The following is a 24,693-nucleotide window of genomic DNA, read 5'->3' as shown; positions in this document are numbered from 1 at the left end:
TGCGTGGCAGTGCGTAGTTGTTTTTAAGTGGTAACTTATTATTACTCCTAAGTCTTTATGTTCTTGAACGCGTGGAAGAGATGTCCCATCAATGGTATAATGGTAATTATTACCGTGTCCGATGTGCATGAGCACGCTCTTTCTGGAGTGAAATTCTAAGCCCCAATCATGAGCCCATCTAACTGATTCGTCCACAAATGATAGTCTCGCCGAAAAGCTTTATGTTTGATAAATAATAATAACAACTCTGGATTCAGACCCCGAGTGTTTCCTTAATGTATTCATGTGTCTCAGTGTAACATAAGGTAGTGAGAAGGTGGAAATAGTATCAGTTCAAATCCTTATTATATTGTACTAACCAAAATAGTTTATATCAATTATCGACGAAATTGGATGAGTATGACTTTATTTCGTCAATCATTTGAAGTTTTAAATAAGGAACATTGAATTTCAACTAGATGGACTGAGGAAATCGTTCTTGTCAGGTACTTTAGTAATGTATTTCGTTCCATGTAAGTTAGTGAGAACAATAATGGGTTCCAAACATAAATGTTTTTGTCTCTAGAGGTTCTTCAGTTGATATCAGTTATTAAAATTACATAAAATATTCACAGATCAAGATTATCACATAAAAATCAAGGTGAGACTATAGTTTATGGACGACCTTTGAGTGACGCCAGAGTGACCTTGGAAGTGTCCACCTAATAACTAGGACCAAATGAAGATTATAAAGTGATGTGAAGAATTAGAACTATGATTTACAGTTGATGGTTAAGGTTAGAAATTAGGTTTAGAGTTTTCATCCACGAATTGACATAAGCTTTAATACCAAAACTCTATCCAAATGGATGGAGTGAATTTCGCGCTGAAATCTAAGACCTGTTATCTTACACATGATTGGTTCGTTTATGGACCGTACTATGGACCAGTACTATATGTATATATTTATCAAATAATTGTTAAACAACTAAACTATTCATATTCCTCTCATTATAAGATTTATCTTGACCCATAGACTATTACTGCACAATTTGTCGTTCTTGAGTTATCCCCAGTTTATCAATTACTATCTCCCTTATTCACAGTCGCATTTAGCTAAATCTTGTGCAAATGTTGTTTTCCTATTTTATGATACGATATGGTCTGTCTGGTTGGTATATAAACTCAGTAAGTTTGAAATATAATGATTCATACGGCAGAGGCTGAGATTGGTGTTCTGGACTTAACTGACTGGGCTAGGCGGAAGCAGAACCAACAATTACTCTAGACTTCTCGTACGGGTTTTATGTGTCATTGGTCTGATCGATAATTCACCGCTCTCTAATTTGCGACATCATCGCGTTATATATTAATAGGGCATATAGGCCACAAGATATAACAGATATATAAGTAAACTTGTATATGCTTGCTAGGTGAACTTTCCGTGTCCACCAACCCGGTTAAAGCACCGGACATTCGCTTTTCGTCTACTCATTTTCGTAAACAATACCACCGCCACGAGAAGGCAGTAAGTAGGACTTACCTGTTAGAGGCTATATACGCGTGGCCATGTGAAAGCATTTGAAGAGGTAGAGCGGACTCTCCCCACTCTCGGCCGTATCAGGGCATTTAGGGGTTATTCATTTATATTTTACATTAATTATAGAATATCTATTTCTTTCAGAACTAAATGGAAGCGTCAAATGACCACAATATTACGTAATAAAGATTCAAATAAAAATCAATTACTTGAACCATTTAATTTCAAAATTACTTCATTATGTAAACAACAAACGGAAACTTCTCAATATCAAATTATTTCTAATAGAAGAACGAATGAGAATTATTCATTACAGAAAGGTTATAAAATGATCAGTGAATTATTACAACATATTAGAACTAGTTGAATAATATAAAGGGATGTAATTCTTCTAACGTAATATCAAAATATAATGAAATGTATATATATATATACTTTTAATTGAAAGTATAACAAATCATGTAATACTAAACATCATTCATATTCAGAAGGGGGTTTTGGGGAGACTTTAGTAATCTTATATAATTTAAATCATGAGTCAATTGAAGCTAGACCACCATGAAAAACCTGGAAGCACTGGGCGACCGTTTCGTCCTATTGTGGGACTTTTCAGCATTGCACGTCTACGATCTCGCCTCACGATATTCGGATCCAGGACTTATCAGTCTCGCGCGCGAGCGCTTAACCACTAGATCATATGATCACTAGTGACTGGCTCCATGAGGTATTTCCTGGAGTTCTAGTGAGAAGCAGTAACCAATGGAGTTCAACCAGGTCTGTTGTGAGATATCATCTCACTAAAGACAATAGTGAACGGTTGCTCAACTTTGTGGATTGGTTGAAGTTAGACATTAACACCGTTGGATGCCGGCCAGCTCAGTGGTATAGAGGTTAAGCGCTCGCACGCGAGACTGATAGGTCCTGGGTTCGAATCTCGCTCGCGAGGAGAGATCGTGGATGCGCACTGTTGAGGAGTCCAACAATTGGACGAAACGGCCATCCAGTGCTTCCAGGTTTTTCATGGTAGTCTAGCTTCAATTGACTCATGATTTCAACTATATGTAATTCATATTCATTTGAAACAGAGTATCTTCATTCATTTGTATTGGTTGTTTAAATTTTTCCTATTGATTTTGATGACTACAACTGATCAGCCTATTTTTAGCATATGTTCATCCTGTGCATAGAAGGTCTTGATATTGTCATTAAGTCGCACGTTTTAGAAGAAGAGATAGGCATCGCATTGAAATAAATAAAGTATTACACCGAAAATAGAAAACTATGATGAGTTAAAAATGTAATTTAGCCTTTTTTATCCGGTTATAACAAAGAAGTGTGACGCCAGTGTACGTCATATAGTTATTATCTAGGTAACTAGTACTTAAAATATGTCAGCAAGTACTTTTCATCGTCTGAAATTATGTGAAAGGTAGATAATTATGCATAAGTCCTTTCAAGGACATTTAAGGTAGAAAGCAAAATAAGATGTAACTGAGCAGGGGGAGATATCTATTACTGGAATACGAACAAAACTCTTTATTCCGAAATCACAACTGTTGTCAATATCGCTAAGTATTCAAATGGTTATGCAGTATGCGGTAGTTACTATGTAGTGGTCGGTATTCGATATAATCCTTAAACTTCGTAAACAGTTCGTCCTGAAAACTTTTACTTGATAATATCCCCGACGATGTATAAATCAGAAGGTCGCGTTTATAATTGCACGACGCACAGATCACCAGAACCACAGACCCGCGAAACAAGAATGAAAAGCTAATGCCAAAAAGCAAGCGAGCGAGTGAGTGGGTAGAATTAGAATGTACAAATAAATACATAGGGAAGTGAATGGATCGTCGAATCAATTTAGCAACTAACATTAAAGCTAACAGAATGAATATGTGCGTAGGCGGTAAGTAATGCTCAGGCATATATATTCATACAAGCGCAACAGTAATAAAGGTACAATGGTATAGATAAGTTGATATTGTACGAATAACTCTGTCCGTTAAATAAGTTAACAAAAAATGTGAACAAACTCAATCGCACGTGAGCTACTATAATTACTACATTTTAGGTCAAGATTATCTGTAAACTTTAAGGTATTTTCAACAAGACTAGACGCGACTAAATTCATATTGAAAATTAAACTATCAAGGAGGCCGACTCCTACGAGCACGGCGTGAACGGCACACATGCACAATTCCTTGCAGTAGTCAAGGCACTATCACTCAGACTCAACAGGTACGTCACACCTAGTATGTTTAGTAGTGACTCACTAGTGACTAGTGGGATCACCAAACCTTCTAACGTCAAGGTTTTTTCAGTCAAAGAAAAACCTCAGGCGACACAGAATGACATTACGGGACTGTCCTACGCTGACACTCGTAATGGCCAAAGACGGTCACAACCCCCTTTAAAGACTGTATAACACAAAGAACTTTATCACGGAAATACATTGGTAAGAGTAGGTACAAAGAAGAGATTGTGACCACCACCACGAAGGCCGGCTGGTGGCGTGCAACTAGCTGAGTTCTCTAGATAATCAATGGTCAGATTGCCGCAAGAGTAGTGATAATACAGTAGTAGTACGATATGTGTATCATCTATTGGTGCCGATGTTATCAATGTAGTTGAATTCAGGCAGAAATTCAGTCTGTATCGTTAACAGTTTACCGTTCGTAAGTGTCAAATTCTACTTTTATTTATATTAAGCAGATTAGCTGAAAGTACAGAGGTATAACCGCAAAATAGTCGTCAGTTCGTCGCATGAAATTATTGATCACCTTTTAGTCAGGTTTTGCGAAGCTGATGATTATTGTTACAATCAGTATAGGTCGTAGACTACAGATCGAGAATGGTAGAGACACGATGAAGTTGGCTCTACAGGATGATAAACGGCGAGTATATACGTTCAATAACCGAACCTAAAAATATCGAATGGAGCAAAAGAAACTAAGAGTGTCACTTTGGGCTCATGTCAATGATGTTGGTGCGAAACGCTGTCAGTTTGGGTATAGCAGCGACAATGTCATTTTCACTTTGCGAGAGATTTGCTCGACTACGTAAACTGATGATGGTGTCGCCAGACCACTAATTGAACTGAACAGGTTTTAAATCGTCGAGTATTTGTACAGCCGATTGATGTACTGAAATCATGTTAGATTGTAACAACTTAGGTTGACTAGTTAACAGATGATCTCAAACAACCGAGTATATGTCAAAGTGTTCTTTCACCTCCTTAATTTGTAGAGGCACTATATTTCCTATTATCTCATATTGAATGTTGAAAAGCCTCGTGTGTTCGAACGGGTAACCTCCCATACCAGTGTATTCCACGAGCTAAATAAAGACCTATTCACCACTATACTGGTTTCCTTTGTCAATAGAACGAGGGCCACCTATAGGCACAAAAAGATAACAGCCATGAGGAAACAATACTTCATAAAACAAAGTACGACATCGAAGTTGAATATTCACAGTAGTTCTGATGTGTCACATCACAGCGAAATCACGTCGTTCTTTTATATACTGAAGGTTGAACTGAACGTTCGTCTGTGTATTATTAGTGTAACAGTTGGATGTGTAAATGCAAACATACGAAGACTATGATGGGGTTCGTAGGGAATTCCAGAGGTCGTTTACATATTTGCCAAATCCGTATTGCACGTAAATAAACCGAAGACGGAATTGAGATGACCGATGTGTAATAAAAGAAATGGAGCCGTGGTTTATCTTGCGAGACAAAAGCAAGTGCAAAACCTGCAAAGAACATCAGTAAAAATGGGCACTACGATTGTAACTAAAGTTTAGAAGGTTCAGATAACGTGCCCACTTCATAAAAAGCTGATGGAAAAGGCCTATTATCCGGCGTTAAGTAACATATTGCGTACGGCAGTACGTTTTCCCACAGTGTATCAACTCACAAGTTATAAAGGTATATGATTTCGGCAAAAACTTGACAGCAGTGACAGAATATATGAATACCCTAAGTGAAAGTTACTAGGCACCATAATTACATTACGAAAACATCTAATGCAGTTACGAAACTCATCCGGGTTACCTTCACTTCCAATTAATGAAGATTTGAATTAGACATTAGCTCGAATTTGGATTGTAAACGAGGTATTGTTGATTCAGTTGTCGGTTTAGCACAGCAATGTAGACTGAATTTGAACAGGTCCAAAAATAGTTTAAGCCAAATACATAGCATTACGTGGTGAACAATCTAAACGATATCTAAGATTGTAGGAAATTTAACGTTCATACTCACCGTAAATTTCTGACATTCGAATCCCCTGACCGACCATGGGACTCAGAAGCAGGAACACAGGTAGTCAGCGGTCAAGTAAGTAGAATATTCTAGTACATAATTTCTGACTGCAGATAGGTGATAGTAATTAAGCAGAAAGACGAACTTATAATCGATAGTTATTCTTGTCTTGCCTGTATAAATGGATAAGTTACAAACAGATGTGCGTTTGTGTTGCCTTGTAGTTATACTTACGAAAGGTTGATATTTTAACAAATATATTACACAGGAGCATCTACATGCTGTTAATGTTTGTTTAAGAACCACGATAGCCTATTATGATCGTAGTTGATTGGTTTGTTTTATCGATTGAACCGATTAGTTAATTTTAAATACTAACCAATAATTATAAAAAGCAGCAAATGCTATTAATAATCAATGGACTTAAGATCGTTACATGATTATTGAATATTGTTTGGATAATGGAAATTGAGGTTACCTTCAACGCGCGGTGATTCCAACATTGCTCCTCGAGGTTCACAAACAAATTCACGTCAATGCCTAACATAAAGGTGTTTTCTGGTAGTTCAAATCGAGACCTGGCTCAAAAGATAGCTGACCGTATTGGCTGTCGATTAGGTAGAGTTACTTCCAAAAAATTCAGTAATCAGGAGACAAGGTTAGTAAATTCCTCTAGACACATATTTCATCAACGACAAGTCTAACGAATGTAAATTTATAGTGTTGAGGTTGAGGAGTCAGTTCGCGGGGAAGACGTTTATATAATACAAACTGGTGGTGGAGAAGTTAATGACAACCTTATGGAACTACTCATAATGATTAGCGCCTGTAAGATCGCTTCAAGTTCCCGAGTGTCCGCAGTCATCCCCTGTTTCCCATATGCAAGGCAAGACAAAAAGGTGAGTCATACACTTATTTTCGCTTAGTTCTTAAAATGTTTGTAAAATTTCGGCTTTGGAAACATAACTAAACTGTTTGTGGAAAGAACAGTCACTAAATCTTACTAATAATTATTATACTCATATCTTTCTGAGTGCTGAAAGCTTACTAACTTACTGTAAACAAATTATGAGTGCGCCGGCACTAAGTAACCAGCTTCGTTATGTTGAAAACTCGTCTGGTGCGTGCATATAACTGTAACTGGAGTATCTGGTGTTGCATGGTGAATTAACATATACAGTAAAGTCTCGTATCCACAGGTAAATTAAACGAAGTAAAAGAGGAGGAAAACCAGGGTATTCCGAAGACCATTCGAGACCACCTACGTTCAGGACTCAAATTGCTACGAATTCAAAGTCAACAAGTCCCATGTTTTAGTTCTCTGACTATGTGCATCCACGTTGTTTTTAGGTAGCTGTCTGATCATCAGGAAATTATATGGTAGGGTTTTACACTATGCCTAAGGTTCTTGTCATTTTTTGATGGTTCGTGGTTTAAGTTCGACCAAAAAGTAGCTTACCTGATGTGTTAATTTCTTGAATGCATAAATGCCCTGTCAGTCTAGTAAGAGGACTTTAAAAGTCACAAAAGCTTGACTGCCAATTCATTTACTCCCGTTTAGACAGTAGTAGTATTGGTATTTATTTGTCTTCAAGTACTTTTTCTCATAAGTTTAGTGGTCTAGTGATTCCAGAATTAAGTAAATGTAAGTTCTTTTGTCACTGATCAAATACACTAGAATTAATGTTTATGACAATACTACCAATGGATGCTGAGAATGACCTCATTCACACTTCCGGGGTACATCCTCACTTTTCTGTAGGAGATTACTTTCGCTACAAACACATTCGAGAAATAAGTATATCCCTGGGTTATTTTAACGAGGTATAGTCGTTTATGGTAATTATTTTCAAATAATTCCTGCAATATTTGTGGACAGAGACTGCAAAAGGTTCATACAACGACGTTCTAGCTCAACGACATAAGAAAAGTGGGCTAAACGATTTTTAGTGTCTTTTAGATTAATCGATTAGAAAATATACTATCAAAATGCAACTTTTGTGAGAGAGCTCGAAAATACAAAAATGATAAAATTACAGCGAGCTAAGAGTTTCAACACGATTAACAAATGTATTGGGGCTAAATATCGATAAATTAGGCTGTGAATCATCTTATTGTATTCCTACCGAATCCTAAAACCTTACCCCAATATCTATAAAACTTAACTTCTAAACCCCTACCCATATCCTTAAAGCTGCTAGACCCTAGCTTCTAACCCTAAGACTTCCATCCGTAACACACTGACCCTTGCAGTCTATTCCACAAAAAAATCATTCAGTGCTCTCAAAAAATAAAACCATTATTTCCAGCAACAAGCTACCATGTAGCAGTTTGCGTCTAGTCAGAGGGTACTTTGTGTATTAGAGGAGCATGCAGAGTAACACGAGGAGAGCTGAAAAGGAAAGTGACCCAGTGACCCCTCAAGCGCTCACAATGCACTTGCGTTTAATAAAGAGTGCAATATGCAACAGTCAGCAGTAACACAGGCCTCAGTTCAAGGCAATCTGAAGACCGAAGCCGGAAGCAAATAGATTGACCCGCTACAAGCAACAGCTCTCTAAATTAGCGCAAATATTTATTGGTTTGCTTAATTTTGGTTAGTCGCTCAAGGCCTTTGGTATATTATGGTTTCGATAAAAATTGCATTTGAAGAAGTGTTTCGTGTTATTTTGCCTACATAATATTATTTTTGTTTTATGATCGCACCAAAGGTTCTTTCAACCTGAAATGATTTTAAATCCATACAAAAGTATTTTTTTCAAACATACAGTCTTATCCAAAATTACCCTTTCAACTTTGCGCAGGAATTAACAGTTGTCGTCATAATGTAGTTTAATAGTCTACAGTATAGTGAAAACATATAAGAATCATTTCAAAGGTTTTTAATCGCCAGGTATCGCAATGCCCACAATAGGTTCCCGACCGTTTCTGCTATTTTTACTTGATGGTCGAGCTTGCCTATCGTGATGAACCAACCAGGCTATACTGGCTGGAACAATCGTTCCTTAAGATCCTACCATGCCAGGTAGGTCGATTGAAGAGCGGTAAGATGAAAAACAGCAAACCCAAAATCCGAAGGCCAAGTCGTACTGCTGACTGTATAGAGGTGTGACATCAGTAAGGTGTTTCCGTCAGACAACCAGCATAACAGCGATGCTGCCTCCCCACAAAAGAAATGTGGAGTTAGAAAATGTCGACACTAAACATGCACACCTCGCCTTATCCCACAGATATCCGTCTTCGGAGGTAAGGTTTCAACAAGTATGGAACTAACACAAAAAGGTCGTGTGTGACCGACCTTAAGCAGTTGTCCTTTGGGCACAGCAGTCCCACTCTCAAGTCACTAAGATCACCTCTAATCCAATTTCCTCAGGTACCTTTAGAAGAACCCTTCCGTGGTGTGGGTATTCGGAAAGTGACAACTGCCCTCATACCCCTAACAGCGCTCAAGATCACTATTCAAAATCAACTTCCCTCAATTCTTCAGTCAAAATAGGTTGATTTATTTACCTTAATTAAGAATCTTCTGTGTAATAACTTTGATTGTAATTAAAGCTTGGTTGAAAATAGGTGTACAGTGACTAAAATCATGTACCCTCACCACTGAAATATGATCTACAGAAGTAGAAAGCATGAATATGGTGAGAATTTCTTTGTCATAGATGCCTTTGGAGCATTGCTTCAGTTTCGTGGAACGATCGGGTAACCAAAGTTGGAGTTAAGCACAGGGTATTTAACAAGGTTCACACCGATAAGGGCGCTAGAAAAAAAGTGCACATCAATAAAGGTGAGCATCGAAAAGCGAATGAAATTTTTGGTGGTGTGAAGTTTTATCCATTTACCATCCAGTCTCTTTGGCTCCTACTCAATCCCTTCTCGTGGCATTACTGTTGTTTACGAAATTGAGAGGACGAAATAAGGTCTTTTTTCTACTTTAGTGACAATTCACTATTCTTATTATCCCAGTCATGTTACTTCATACGTCCATTTCAAACAGCGAGGGGAAAATCCTTTTCAAGGGATGTCTGTGTATTACTTTTCCAACCGAATAAGATTTTATTTTAAGGTGACCGAAAATATAAATATTATACACAGTGAAACGATGGTCAATATTTGTTACGAATTGTATTGATAGATTCAAGCAGTTCAAAAGCATTAAGAAGTGACAAATTATTCAGTAGCATGAGAAACGTTTACAAGATCATTTTCAGAGATGTTTGCTGTAGATAAAATGTTAGCATTCTAAATGTTTATTTTATGGAAGAGTAGTAAGAAAATATTATTTTAATTCACACTTTGTTTCAACAAACTTAACCTTTCTGTGACTAATTAGCTACTTTTTCTTAAAATAGGATAAATCACGTGCTCCGATCTCAGCAAAATTAGTAGCTAATATGCTGTCAGTTGCCGGAGCTGATCATATAATAACAATGGACTTACATGCCAGTCAAATTCAAGGATTTTTTGATATTCCTGTTGATAATTTATATGCTGAGCCTGCAGTTATCAAATGGGTCAAAACAAATATACCAGAATGGAAAGACTGTTGTATTGTTAGTCCGGACGCTGGTGGCGCTAAAAGGTAGTCTGTGTATATTTACTACTAAACCATAATAAATTTATTTCTATGAACTTAGTTTAGTACTCTTTCTAATTGTTGTTAGAGATAGAGAAAACTAGGTGAGTTAGTAAGGATGAGTGGTATATATATCTAAACAAACCAATCCACTGTAGCTTTCAAACTTCTGGTAGATGCCAATTTTTAATACACAACTTCTGATAAAGATGATATTCACTGCTTTTTTGTGTGAGATTTGATAGGATAAAGATGGCTGCTTGAAAATAGAATCGAACTGATAGAAACAAGTTCATCTTGAGGGATGAAAAATCGTTTCCAGAGTCAAATAATAGGTTCTTAATGGACATATTGATTGATAAATCGTGACAGTCACAGTTTACTGTCTTGTGAATCAAATTATTGGGTCAAAGGCTATAAGAGTAACTAAAAAAACCATTTGCTTGGTTTTAGACTTGGAAAATCTGAACAAGCCTTCCAACTCGGTGTTTCAAGGTGTTAACATACGGATGCTCCTTGACGTCAAGATTACTTACTGACGCCTAAATGTTTGTGAACAGATTAACTCGGCAACCACTCCGAAGTTACCCCTAATTTAAACAAAATGCTATAGCTCCCACTACACACAGATCTAATCTGTCACATCAGACATCTATTTAGGCACCCAGACGTCTTAACTACTTACGACCACATTAAAAATAGTGAGTCCTAGCACACGTGCCCGTAAAAATACGTATAAGTTTTATGGTAGCAATCATATGCATGTTCGTATCAATTATAATGAGGTCAGTAAAAGTTTAAATACTCTGTCCACCAACTGATAATCTCAGAGCCCAGTTCCATCCAATTAATCGATGGCATTTTTTTCAGGAGATCTGATTCTCACATTTTTTCCAGATTCCCAGATTGGCACTGTTTCAGAAATCTCACCCGTGAAATCAAATGGCTGACTAAGCTTCTTCCCGGTACCTCAAACAGTTAAAACTTTAACGGTCATACTAACTTCAAGATCCACCTTTTATTATTTTCTGCTTACATATTTTATGAATATTTTATTCAGTCGACTTGATTTTCTCAGTTCACTCTTTTTGATTTTCGTTTTATTCTTTGATTCTTTTTCAGAGTAACTTCAATCGCAGATCAGTTAAATGTTGATTTTGCCTTGATTCATAAAGAACGAAAACGTGCAAACGAAGTAGATCGTATGGTTCTTGTTGGAGATGTAAATAACCGTGTTGCTATCCTGGTAGATGATATGGCAGATACATGTGGAACGATATGTACTGCAGCAGACAAGTAATGAACAATTTTTTTATAAATATTTTCCTAGTAAACTTACTATATAATTAATTTTTATACTGTGTTGCCAGTGTTATGTTTTCGTGATGTGTCAACTTTGTCATGTTAAAATCTATTTCCGCGACTATCTATAAGTATCCGTTTTTCATTCAATGTATATTTCTATGGTATGTAGGTTGATCTTTATTTCCTAACTTGATAAGTGCCTAATGTTCTGTTCATAAGATGCAATAATATTAGGACCACACCGAACACAGAATTATAGAGATGGTTGTCAATTTTAGTGATTGGTAACGTTTTTAGAAGCTTTCCAGTCTCTGACATAACTTTTGTCTTTGTCTGTGGGTTGAAATTTCCCGAATGGAACTAAGAAACCGATCTCAGCTTTTTTTGCTAAAACAGTTCGAAATTTGGGTACAATTCATCCATTTGAGCCTTTCATTAAATAAATTAATACTGTTTTCAGCTGCGTCGACTTAAGTGGCATTCGGGATTCTGATCGTTGGTTAAGATCAAGACATACCAATTCATCTGTCATATATTATTATTACCGATTATCCCAAAGTAGTTGTAATGACCTAATAGTTATACCCTTCGACTTATGGTCCCTTGGTTACAAGTCCGAATCCCACTCTGTCTATTTCAATTTGGACACCCGGATATTAGTAACATTCACACCTTATTTGTTGCTCAAAGCTAAGTACATAGATTTGTACTTGTTAAATTTATTTATTTATTTAAACACATAAATATTGGTACAAGGAAGCACCAGATACATATGCACCTCACAAATCTCATTTGATTTGTGTGAGGGCTGTGATACTGCCCAGATGCCCAAACTGAAGCAGGTGGTTTTCTTAGGGGGTAACACCCGGAGCCTTTGACCTAAAGATCTGATCCACTAGGCAGTGGAGCATCGTTAGGAGGTACAGTCCCATGGTGGCCGGTGATCAACGATTGATTCATACGCCATTTGTCCCTTGAGGATACTGGAGCCTATGTGCACCATTGGTTTGGAATGAGGGTTTTCCGACTCCCCTAGATGAACTTTCCGTGTCCACCAACCCGGTTAATGCATCGGACATTCACTTTTCGTCCTCTCAATTTCGTAAACAATACCCCCACCACAAGAAAGCAGTGAGTAGGACTTGTGTGGCAGAGGCTATATACGCGTGGCCATGTGAGAGCATATGGAGAGGGAGAGCGGACTCTCCCCATTCTCGGCCGTACCAGGGCCAATCGTCTCAATTAGTTTTTATTAGACGTTTTGTAACAAGTCTAACCGCAAGTAAATAACATGATGCCCTATAAGAACGATACAAAAATGACTGTCTACCATTTCCGAATATCTTTTACTTTATTAAAAAAGTGTGGCAGCTTAAATCATGTATTCTTAGGAAGAAATTGTGACATTGTAAATAGTAATAGTAGTGTGACTTGAGAATCGCCATACAGATTCCTCTTAAATTAAACTGTTATTGATATTCACTTTATGAAAGTCAGTTATACTACCCTTCTCATGAGTGAATACTGCAATTATATTTTGAACATTCTTTATTATTGGTTGCTACTGTTAATCTTTATGTTTTCTGTCTCATGATATTTATAATATTTGTTCTGTTTCTGAAATTACAGATTGATTGAAGCTGGAGCTGAGCGTGTTTACGCTATCTGCACTCATGGTATATTTTCAGGTCCAGCTTTGGAGCGAATTAATAAGTCAGCTTTTGAAGCTGTCGTTGTAACAAATACTTTGCCACAAGAAGAAAATATGCGGAAAGCTCCTAAAATTCAGGTATGGAAATTCTGAAATCGACACTAATGTATTGAGATTTCAACTAACTAGTTGATTAAATTCAGTAATATCTGAGAATATATTTGTCTAGACTTGGAGATCCCTCATTGGAATTGGGATCTTTTCTAAGAGCAGTAAACTCCTGAGTCAATTCATTCGAGGTCCAAACAAAGTAATAATTTTTAGACTAGTTTGTGGTATTTAGAAGGTATAATCTACTATATTACTGCTTAATTTCTTACGAAAACTAACGAAAATCTTTCGTCCACAAACTGCTTAAGAAAAGCTAGTTTTCTTTGGATTAAACTTCAAGACTATAGGTAGATAGCAAGGATTTAAGTATTTAAGCTAAAGAAGTACCACGCGTGTTTTTTATCTGAATGAAAATGGAATGGTGGCCTAGTTGTTGAAGCTCTCTGCTTCAATCGATATGTTGCAGATTCAAATCCACTTATATCTACCCGGTAGTATCACTAGCCTCTATGCAAACTCTGACTGAATGTTTAGTGCATGAACTTGTGCCTGACAAATGAATCACACTAATTATTTAAGGTTAAGTAAAATGAAGGATCACTTGATTATTATTTCTGTCCCTGATTTGAAGTCGTACCGAAGCTCTCTAAATATTGGTTTCCGATCTCTCATGGATCCATATTATGGTGTCATATTCGCTCTTATGCAACAGTGATCAACAGTCAGTAGCTTTAGAGTTTTGATCATATCTAGACTTCTTACTCAATCTTTCTCTCATGTACTCCAGTTGCGGTCAACATTCTGTCTTGTATTAGGCGGCGCGTTGGTTTGGATAATATATATTCACTATCCACATTCCTTGTCTACTTACCCTTTGAATAATAATCTGCGTTCAATCTTGAAACCAAATGATTTTCAGGTCCATCACAGTATTTCAAAGAGGTAGATACACATATAATAAAAGTCCTCCCAAGTGGTCCACCTTCAAGAGCCTTGCTCCGACAGTAGTAAAGTATCAAAGAAAAAACTGACACAAGTATACTCACTTGCGTTTGATAATTATTTATTGAGTGTCTGTATAAAACCGTAGAATTTGATTTTCATAAGAATATGATAGGTAGTTGATCAAAAAGTGGAACCGACTAAAGTTAACGTGGCCATTAAGAGTAAAGGATTTATTTATTTATTTAAACACATATATATTGGTACAAAAGGGCACCAGGTACATATGCGCCACACAAATTATCGTCAATAGAGTTCATCATTTCATTCATTTGTGTGTGGGCTGTGATACTGCCCGGGTGCCCAAACCGAAGCAGGTGGTTTTCTTAGGGGACCACACCCCGAGCCTTTGACCTAAAGGTCTGATCCACAAGGCAGTGGAGCATCGTGAGGAGATGCAGTCCCATGGTTGCCGTTGACCAATGACAGGTTCTTCCGCCATTCGTTCCATCAGGATACTGGAGCCCATGTGCACCATTGGTTTGGAATCAGGGTTTTCCAACTCCCCTAGGTGGACCCTCCGTGTCCACCAATCCGGTTATAGCGCCGGACATTCGCTTTTCGTCCTCTCACTTTCGTAAACAACACCCCCGCCACAAGAAGGCAGTGAGTAGGACTTCCCTGGCAGAGGCTATATATTCGCTGGCCATGTGAGAGCATTTCGAGAGGGAGAGTAGACTCTCCCCACTCTCGGCCGTACCAGGGCATTTGGGGGCAAGAGTAAAGGATACTCGTAAGTTACTAGTATTTGACCACAGATGTCTTAGAAATATTGCTCTCATCTGCTGGGATCACCGGGTAAGTAATAGTGAGGTTAGACGGCAGGGTATTAGGGAATGATAGTAAATCAGTCGATGAGTTTGTGAATCTTCATCAACTGAGATGGTTGGGCCACATGTTACGTGTGCCTGAACACCGATTACCACGACGCACAATGCTGGCTAGTGTAGGGGATGGTTGGAAGAAAGTTAGGAGAGGTCAAACCAAAACGTGGCATCAGTGCTTGAAGTCACTAACTTCTAGTCTGAGCCATGTTGGCAGATGCAAACTAATTGGTTGAGGTCCGCGTGACTATCGTAATCAATGGTTGTAGACTCTAGGTGTCATGGTTCAGAATCGATCACAATGGCGTAGGTGTATATACTCTTCATCTTCCCTTAAACCTTGAAATTAAAATTGCTTCATATCTTTCTTCCTTCCTATACTATACAACCTATCTTTTATATACTACCACCACTAAATTAACTATTTCTATGAATCCGGTGTTCATCTTGTTGTGCTAACGAGGTTTGGCAACTTGGACCGATGCATATATGTGCCTGGTCCTACGTTGTAGCTGACTGACTGACTGTTTCGCTTTGAAATTTTCAATGTTTAGCCATATAATACATTTTAAGCCTTTCGTAATACTGTACAAATTCACATCTCTTCCAAACAAATTAAAAACAAGAACTCTTATTGCAATATTTATACGGTTGAAAAATAGATGCTACAAACATTTGAGCAGTTCTCCATTCTATCAAAAGGTTAGGAATGTGAATGTTCCCATGAATATAAAAAAAACAATGACCAACTTCATAAACGTTTACGTATAAGGATGCAAGTTAAATTTATTTAGTGAAAGTTAATGATTGAGTTTTTAATCTAATGGCAAAAGTTAAGATTCGGTAGTAGACAAACAATGGAAAGCCTTGCATAGTTGGGATAGTACTACAACGTAGGACCAGGCACACATATGCATCGGTCTAAGTTGCCATTACCTCACTCATTAGCACAACAAGATCAACACCAAATACATAAAAGTAGTTAATTTAGTGGTGGTAATATATAAAAGAAAGATTGTATATAAGGATATAGTAGAGGAAGAAAGACATATAAAACAATTTTAATCTTATAGTTTATGGGAAGAAGAAGAAGAGTGTATACACCTACGCCATCGTGATCAATTCTGAGCTATAACACACAGAGTCTCCAACCATTGGTTACGATAGTCACGCGGACCCCAACCAGGTAGTCTGCATCTGCCAACATGGCTCAGACTAGAAGTTAGTGACTTTGTGGACTGGTGCCACGTTTTGGTTTGACCTTTCCTAACTTTCTAACCATCATCAATACTAGTCAGCATAGCGCATAGTACTACACTACACTTCACATAAGAACCAAAAATCGTGAAATAGAGTAGATGTCTAGTATTTGTGGGATCATACAACTGTTAAAACTCCATGTTTAATAACTTAAAAGTGAAAAGACCTTTTAAAATACTTATGTTTTTTTGCAAGCCTCAAAAATTTGTTTTATTCCATAAAATCAGTAATCAGTATAAAGTATAAATTGTTTAAAGTCAATCTCCTTTATTTAAAGAAACACTCGTTTTTTTCTTCTTGTTCTTTTCTTCAAGTGTATTGATGTAAGTACTATGTTGGCTGAAGCTATCCGTCGAACACATAATGGTGAATCTGTTTCTTATCTATTTAATCATGTCCCTTTGTAATAATAAACAACAATAATCTTGGATAATCTTGGATCTCCCAAATGACGCTATAAGACACAAATTATAAAGGATTGTTTTCATACTTCTCCCCCTTCAGTTTTTGTACCATTACACTTGATATATAAGAGTTCTTGTTATGATAATCGATTTGAGATTTTTTTCTTTCTTTATTATACTTTCCACATATGTACTACTACTACTATCTAGTCTTGTTCCATGAACCCCTTATGTATTTTGTTAATTAAAATATATTCCATAATGAATTATCTCTCTCTTTATATTCATTGCCAAATATTTCAATTGTTGTTTGTTTGTTTTGTTTTGTAATAGAAAATAATTGATTTGCTTATAAGCTTGATTAGTTTTGGTTTGCTTTGGTTTGGTTTGATTGTTTTTCTTGTTTTTTTTTAAGAGAATCCAATAGTCTTCTTTAAAAGAATCTTTTGTAATATGTTCTGTTGTTTGTATACATGTAATCAGTATTATTACCTGTAATCTATCGGAAGCCTCCCGAATGCTCTGGTACAGCAGAGGGTGGAAAGAATTAGCTATCCCTCTCGAAATACTTTCACATGGCAACGTGTAAAGAGCCACTACCAGGAATGTCTTACTCAATACCTTCACGAAATTGTGAGGACCAAAAGTGAATGCCCGGTGCTTTAACCGGGTTGTGAACACAGAGGGTTCATCTAGGGGATTTGGAAAACCTTGATTCCAAACCATTGGTTCACATGGGCTCCAGAATTCTGAGGGAACAAATGACGTATGAATCAATCGTTGGTCACTGGTTATCATGGTACTGTATCTCCTTACGATTCTCCACTGCCTTGTGGATCAGACTTTTAGGTCGAAGGCTCCACACGTTGCCCTCTAAGAAAACCACCTGTTTCGGTTTGGGTACCTGGACAGTATCACATCCTACACACAAATCAAGTGACTTGTGTAGCGCATATTTGTTCGTTACCCCTTCGTACCAGTATTTATGTGTTCAAATAAATGAATCTCTCAAAAACAAACCTGTAATCTTGATGACATCAAACTACTATGGATGTCTGACTGAATTTCATTCTGTTTGTAACTAGTGGTGAATAATATGCACAGCTTTTACCTATAGTTAGAAGCACTGTTACATCTATGATTGCCGTCGTGTAACTCAATCCCCTTTGAAAATATTCGTTCTTGTTGTTTTGCTTGTACTTACGTTTTTAAGACGATGGGTACCTTATAAAGGTTTTATCACTAGCATTAAATATTCCCGATGTTTTTTCCAGTGAATTTCAATTCCTTTAAAAGTATTTGGTCATTTAGCCTTTTCTTCTTGATTTCACTTAAGTAAATTCGTAAATACCCATCATAATTTTCAATGATCATTAAGAAGTTATGTTCAAGTAAATAAGTTTGATCTAACCTTTGGGTATGGTAAAAGTAAAATAAGTTTTTAAGAAGCTGCTTCATATAAACATGAAGCTAGAATTAAGTTTATATTCAAGGTTAGATTATGTATGAGATCTAACTCCTTGTTAATTGTATCGAACGAGCATATCTTCCTAACTCTATTTGCCAGACATATAAGAGAAACTTAGTCAAATGTCTGGGAAATAGAGCTAGGAAGATCTGCTCGGTCGATATAATTAACAAGGAATGTGAGCTCATACATAATATGTTGATTGAAAGGGGTTATCCACAAGGTTTTCTGAAGAAACACTTGCGTGTAACAAACTTAGATTAATCATATTTCTACATAGCGAAGAAAATCATTTAAAGTTTGGTGATTTCTTCTAAGATATTAGTATTACAACCCCCTTGTACCAATATTCATGTGTTAAAGTAAATAAATAAGATCACAGATTTTCTCAAAGTTTTTCTGAAAGTTTGAGCTGATTTCTCTTTTCAGCACAACTACTAACAGTCAAAAAATTGATTAAGTGAACTGACCGAATCATTTCTTTGTGAAAAGCCAACTTGTTTCATTAAACTGTAGTTTTTCATTTAGAGAATGAATCAGACAAGCGAATCCAATACACTGCCCTAAAATGCCCTGGTACGGCCGAGAGTGGTGTGAGTCCGCCCTCTCTCTCGAAATGCTCTCACACAGTCACTCGTATACAGCCTCTGACAGGGAAGTCCTACTCACTGCCTTCTCGTGGCGGGGGTGTTGTTTACGAAATCGAGAGGACAAAAAGCGAATGTCCGGCGCTTTAACCGGGTTGTTGGACACGGCGCGTCCACCTAGGGGAGTTGGAAAACCCCCATTCCAAACTAATGATGCACATGGGCTCCAGTATTCTGAGGGAACAAATGGCGTATGAACCACTTATTGATCATCTGCTACCATGGGACTGCGTCTTCTCACGATGCTACACTGTCTTGTATATCAGATCTTTAGATCAAAGGCTCGGGGTGTGGCTCGCTAAGAAAACCATCTGCTTCAGTTTGGGCACTCGGGCTCTATCACAGCCGTCACACAAATCAAATGAGATTTGTTAAGCTCATATATATCTGGTGCTTCCTTGTGCCAATATTTATGTGTTTAAATAAATACAGTAGCACACATCACAATATTGATAATCACTGTTGGACCTAATTTATTTATTAGTGTCAAATAATCTACACCATACTGTATATTTCTGAATGTTGACCAAAGTACTATTGACTTAGTTTTTAAATCAATTTTGAAGTCAGTGTTTACTGTCATGACGACTGAATAAAGTTGATTGACATATTTTTTCTAATTAAAAAATAATTATTTATTTAAACACATAAATATTGGTACACGGAAGCACCAGATACATATGCAACACACAAATCTCATTCGATTTGCTTGAGGGCTGTGATACTGCCCAGATGCCCAAACTGAAGCAAGTAGTTTTCTTAGGGGTCCACACCCCGAGCCTTTGACCTAAAGATCTGATCCACTAGGCAGTGGAGCATCGTAAGGAGATGGAGTCCCATGATAGCCGGTCACCAACCATTGATTCATACGCCATTTGTTTCTTCAGAGTACTGGAGCTCATATGCACCATTGGTTTGGAATGAGGGTTTTCCAACTCCTCGAGGTGGGTCCTCTGTGTTCATCAACCCGGTTAAAGCGTTGGATATTCGCTTTTCGTCCTCTCAATTTCGTAAACAATAGTAATGGTACGAGAAGGCAGTGAATAGGACTTCACTGTCAGAGGCCATATACTCGTGGCCATGTGAGAGCATTTGGGGAGGGGGAGCAGACTCTCCCCACTCTCGGCCGCACCAGGGCATTTGGGGGCATTAATCCAGAAACCAACAAGTTAGGAAGATTCCATGCAAAGTCTTATTGGTTTTTTTATTGAAATGAAATCAACTGTTGTATTCAGTATTTTTAAAGTTTTCATTGGAAAGGTGTAAGTTTTTTTCCGATAAAGGGTTGGTAAATCGAATTACACAATTGGTTACGTTAGAATCTATGTAAGTTTATACATAATAATCACTAAATGCTAATTCATTGGCGGAATTCAATATTAAGTTACGGATGTTTTTGTAATAGAATACGAGTCACACACTACATAATCGTTAGTGATACCTCTAAACTGCTCTAGGTACAATAGATCGGGCCAATTATTAATCCATTGATCTAAGGCTTGAAAAGCTGGCTTCATCATACATATGTATATTAACGAAATATGTGGCTTCCATTACGTAAAAGTTTGTGAAATTGAAGTTTGAAAATCCTAGTACTTACGAAGAGCTAAAATAGGTTGTATGTATATTCCACTATATCAATGATCAGCATATAAATGCTGTTTAATTATTGATCATTCTTTGCAGAGTTTGTAAATTTGTAATTTGAACCATTTAATAATGATCCCCGACAAAATTGAGATGAATTCTATTTGAATAGTAAGCATAAGATAAACTAAGTCGATAGCAATGTATGCCAAAGCGAGCCACCCATGTTTTAGCTTCCTAACAGTAATCTAAACCTCCTTTCGTAGATTAATTAAGTCCATTGTTTGCCCTGTCTTTCAAATTTTAATTATCTGTTTTTAGATTAACACGTGGGTTTCGGGAACTGGGATCTGTGAGATTGATAACTTTGTCCGTTCATGTAAAGGACCACATTTACAAGTATTTTACGATATATATCTAAGAGCAAACTATAACTTCTAGTACTTACTTACATCTGTTACCCCTCGTGGAGGAGCATAGGCCGCCCACCAGCGCTCCCCACCCAACCCTATCCTGGTCAATTCTTTACAGTTGTTATTCATCCTTTTCATATCTGATTCTATTTCCCGACGTAATAAGTTCTTTGGTCTTCCTCTTTTCCACTTTCCTTCAACATTCCAAGTTAGTGCTTGCCTCATGATGCAGTTTGGTGATTTCCTTAATGTATGTCACATCCACTTCCAACGTCTTTTCCTAATTTCCTCTTCAGCTGAAAGCTGGTTTGTCCTCTCCCACAATAAATTTTCAGTGTTCTAATAATACAAAGCTACTAATATTAGTTATCAGATAATTAACATTCAACATATTCATCTTACAATTGTTGTATACTTGTTGTTTATTTTCCTAGGTTTCTTTTTCTGTACATCGTTTTGACTTTTCAGTTATTTGCTTATCATGACTGACGAAGAACCAGTTGACGTGATTGCTTCAAAAATTCATCTTCTGCAAAGATCCCGTTTTACTAATCTACCATTGTTACCATTATTACTATTATCTGATACTAATTCATCATTAACTCAAAATAGCTTATCAACCTCTAAAAATTATGCAAATCCTTCTACTACTTTTACCATGAATAGTAATATAGGTTTGGGGAAAAACAAATCTTCACTAACCAATTACAATCATGCAAATAATTGGTCTAGATTAAATAATATATATGATACGAAGGTGAGTCGAAAGCTATTAGTACTTATTCTTAAAGTTGGTAGTTTTATTATTATTAGAAGGGGTTTTGTGGAGATTTAGTATTTTCATAGTGGAAAGCGTGAGTCAATTGAAGTTAGACCACCGTGGAAAACCTGGAAGCACTAGACGGCCGTTTCGTCCTATTATGGGACTCCTCAGCAGTGCGCATCCACAATCTCTCACTCGCGAGATTCGAACCCAGGACCTACCAGTCTCGCGCTAGACCACTTGATCAATAAACAACTGAGCCGGCATCCACCGGTGTTAATGTCTAACTTCAATGGTCTATTAGTCGAGTGCTCTGGCGCGAGGCTGGTAGGTCCTGGGTTCGAATCTCGCTTGCGAGGCGGGATCGTGGATGCGCACTGTTTAGTAGTTTTAGTTAACTTGGATAAGTTGAGAAACTTATAAGGCGATGAAATAATTTTGGGAAGTCCTCGGTAGATAGCTAAATGACTGAAGAGAAAACTCCTTTTAATGTAACATCCATATTTCCAGGGTTGTGAATGATTTATTTCAGTCGTCACTACATGACGCCATTCAGTGTATCTTATCTTGTTTAACCTCACAAGTTATGTTTCTCTGTCAGTTATACAATCTAATCTAAACTAAACTAATAGCCATTATTCAGTTGTTGCTCGTTTTTCATTATCTATTTGCTCATTTTAGACTCGACCTAACAAATTCTTTAGAAGTTAGTTGAGTTATAACCTTCTACTAATTGGTGCTTTGCTTTGAGAGTACAGCAAACATGCTGAGTGTTAATTGATAAAGGTTAAGCAGGAGTTTGTTGATCAGTGTGTTTAAGACATGTCCATTTCCCATCTTACAAAGATGAGTAAAATAAACGTAGGTTAATAATCGATACATCAAGAAGTGCTGTCAGTTCATTAAGTTTTTTTTCTTGGAACTGTATGTTACTTTGTGTTCCAAGCATTAGACTACTATCTGCGGTTTGGGCGCCTGGGAGGTATTCCAGCCGTCACATATATCGAATGATCTATGTGGCGCATATGTATTTGGTGCCTTCTTGTATCAATGTTTATGTGTTTAAATAAATAATACTGTCAGCGTCAGGTTTAAATATGTTATGATTAGTCCTATGGACCAAAACTTTCTAGATAGTTCTGTGTAGATGGTTCAGACAAGGAGTAAGAAGTCTCATGGTCAATAAACACCAAAATCGTACTGAAAACGTCCTCGAGAGGTATCTGAGGTAAAGTAATTCCTAAAAACAGAATGAAGGGTTAGAAATGCCCGGGTAAATAAATAACACGATTTTTAGTTCTGTGTACTTCTGTTTCCTTCAGTTCTGTTTTAAAAGTGCAGAGTTGATAAAAACAAACGGGTCCTCGCACTTTCAGGAATCGTCCCTTTGTTGCTGAAGAATTACGTCACTATAATATGTCAAGCCAGGGTCTGTTGAACCATGCTTATATTCAAAATCACCCGAGTTGATTATTGTTATGATAGGCGGTATCCGAGATCTGATACTGATACGCAATGTACTGCGCTCTAGCCCCCAAATTGATTACTTAAGCAAGAAGACAAGAGTGAAAGAGAAAGTCTTTTGGGCTACCGAACAATATATATATATATATATATATATATATATATTTCCAGCCCTTAAAGAGTTAATCCACTTCTTAGCCAATGATATGTATCTATCCTTCAAGTCATCTTTGATTGCCATCAAGTGACCCCACTTGGCTACTTCTGAATGGATGACTATATCACCTTTCCCTCTTGAAAAAATTAATCCTTCTCCTTTGGCGTTGAGGGAAACAACATTCAGTTCTCCTCACCTCGGGTTTATAATCTGGCTTTCTTCTCTGTTGGTACACAGCGTCACGTGATGTCCGAGTCTCTCTTTCAAACATTGATTAGGCTGGCGATACATCCTTGAGTGAGTCTGTGTGCAGAATTATTCCGGGTGGTTTCCTGTCCCTTTCTCTCCCCTTGTGATAATTCTGAAAATCACTAGAAACTTCTGCATCCATTTGTGCATCATTTGAAAATAGGAATATACTTGATTACAAATAAGATCAGATGAATGTATAGCGCAAATACATCACATTTTTCAGATCAACTACGTCTTCTCATTGTTCTATCGAAATATAACATCTAGATTTGATTATCAGATCATTAAATTTAACTGTATATTTGATGATTCCAGAAATTTCTATTGAAATGCCCAATGCATTGTTTATACAATCATTAATAGGATGGATGCTCGGCCGATCAAGTTTTGCGAGAAATCAAAACAACATTGTATGCAGTATCTAAGTGCAGTGTGATAATACAATCATTAACATTAATGGACACATATTTGTGTAAACATTTAGGGTTGGATTTCGATAAAACATGTACAGAATTGATTTTATTTAACATTCGATTATGTGATGAGGGTTTCCTGCGTTTGCGAAATTCCTCCTTATGGTCAGTTACTCCACATTTTGCGCATTTATGATTATTGAATGGGTAAGAACGTGAGAAATGCCATGCCCCGCAGTTTCAACATCTAGTGTGAGGCCTTGTAGAGAGACGTGAACTAGGGTCATAGACATTATACATTAGATTTGGGCGAGGAAAATTTCGCGAATCATGCTTTGCAACATTAATAGTACGATCTGAATGAGAAATTGGGATTTGGGCGCTCTATCATTTTAGCGTCATTTTTAAGATTAATAATATGACAACATTCATTTGCGTTATCCTTCGACATAAGATTGAAATCTGACTCGACTCTGCTTAATATTTTAGTACGGATATCTGAGTCTGTAAGTGATTGTAATCCGTATACATACATAAGGCACTTAAGTTCTTCGTCTCAAAGTATATGTAACCTGAAATACTCGCATTGATTACTAAGAAATGCTTA

At 37.1% G+C, this 24,693-nt stretch overlaps 1 protein-coding gene across 1 annotated transcript; it reads left to right on the top strand.

Annotated features, from left to right (window-relative positions):
- Positions 1-6,249: 6,249 nt before the first annotated feature.
- On the top strand, positions 6,250-17,542 carry Smp_022090 (putative ribose-phosphate pyrophosphokinase 1). The gene is made up of 6 exons (XM_018795379.1): positions 6,250-6,447; positions 6,511-6,688; positions 10,142-10,371; positions 11,488-11,661; positions 13,300-13,459; positions 16,833-17,542. Exons 1-6 carry the CDS (start codon positions 6,326-6,328, stop codon positions 16,923-16,925), a joined length of 957 nt encoding a protein of 318 aa, XP_018649697.1. The 5' UTR covers positions 6,250-6,325; the 3' UTR covers positions 16,926-17,542.
- Positions 17,543-24,693: the final 7,151 nt, after the last annotated feature.

The sequence above is a fragment of the Schistosoma mansoni genome, chromosome 2, assembly GCF_000237925.1.
Source record: "Schistosoma mansoni strain Puerto Rico chromosome 2, complete genome".
NCBI classification, from domain to species: domain Eukaryota; kingdom Metazoa; phylum Platyhelminthes; class Trematoda; order Strigeidida; family Schistosomatidae; genus Schistosoma; species Schistosoma mansoni.
This window is presented reverse-complemented; position numbering and strand designations above follow the sequence as displayed.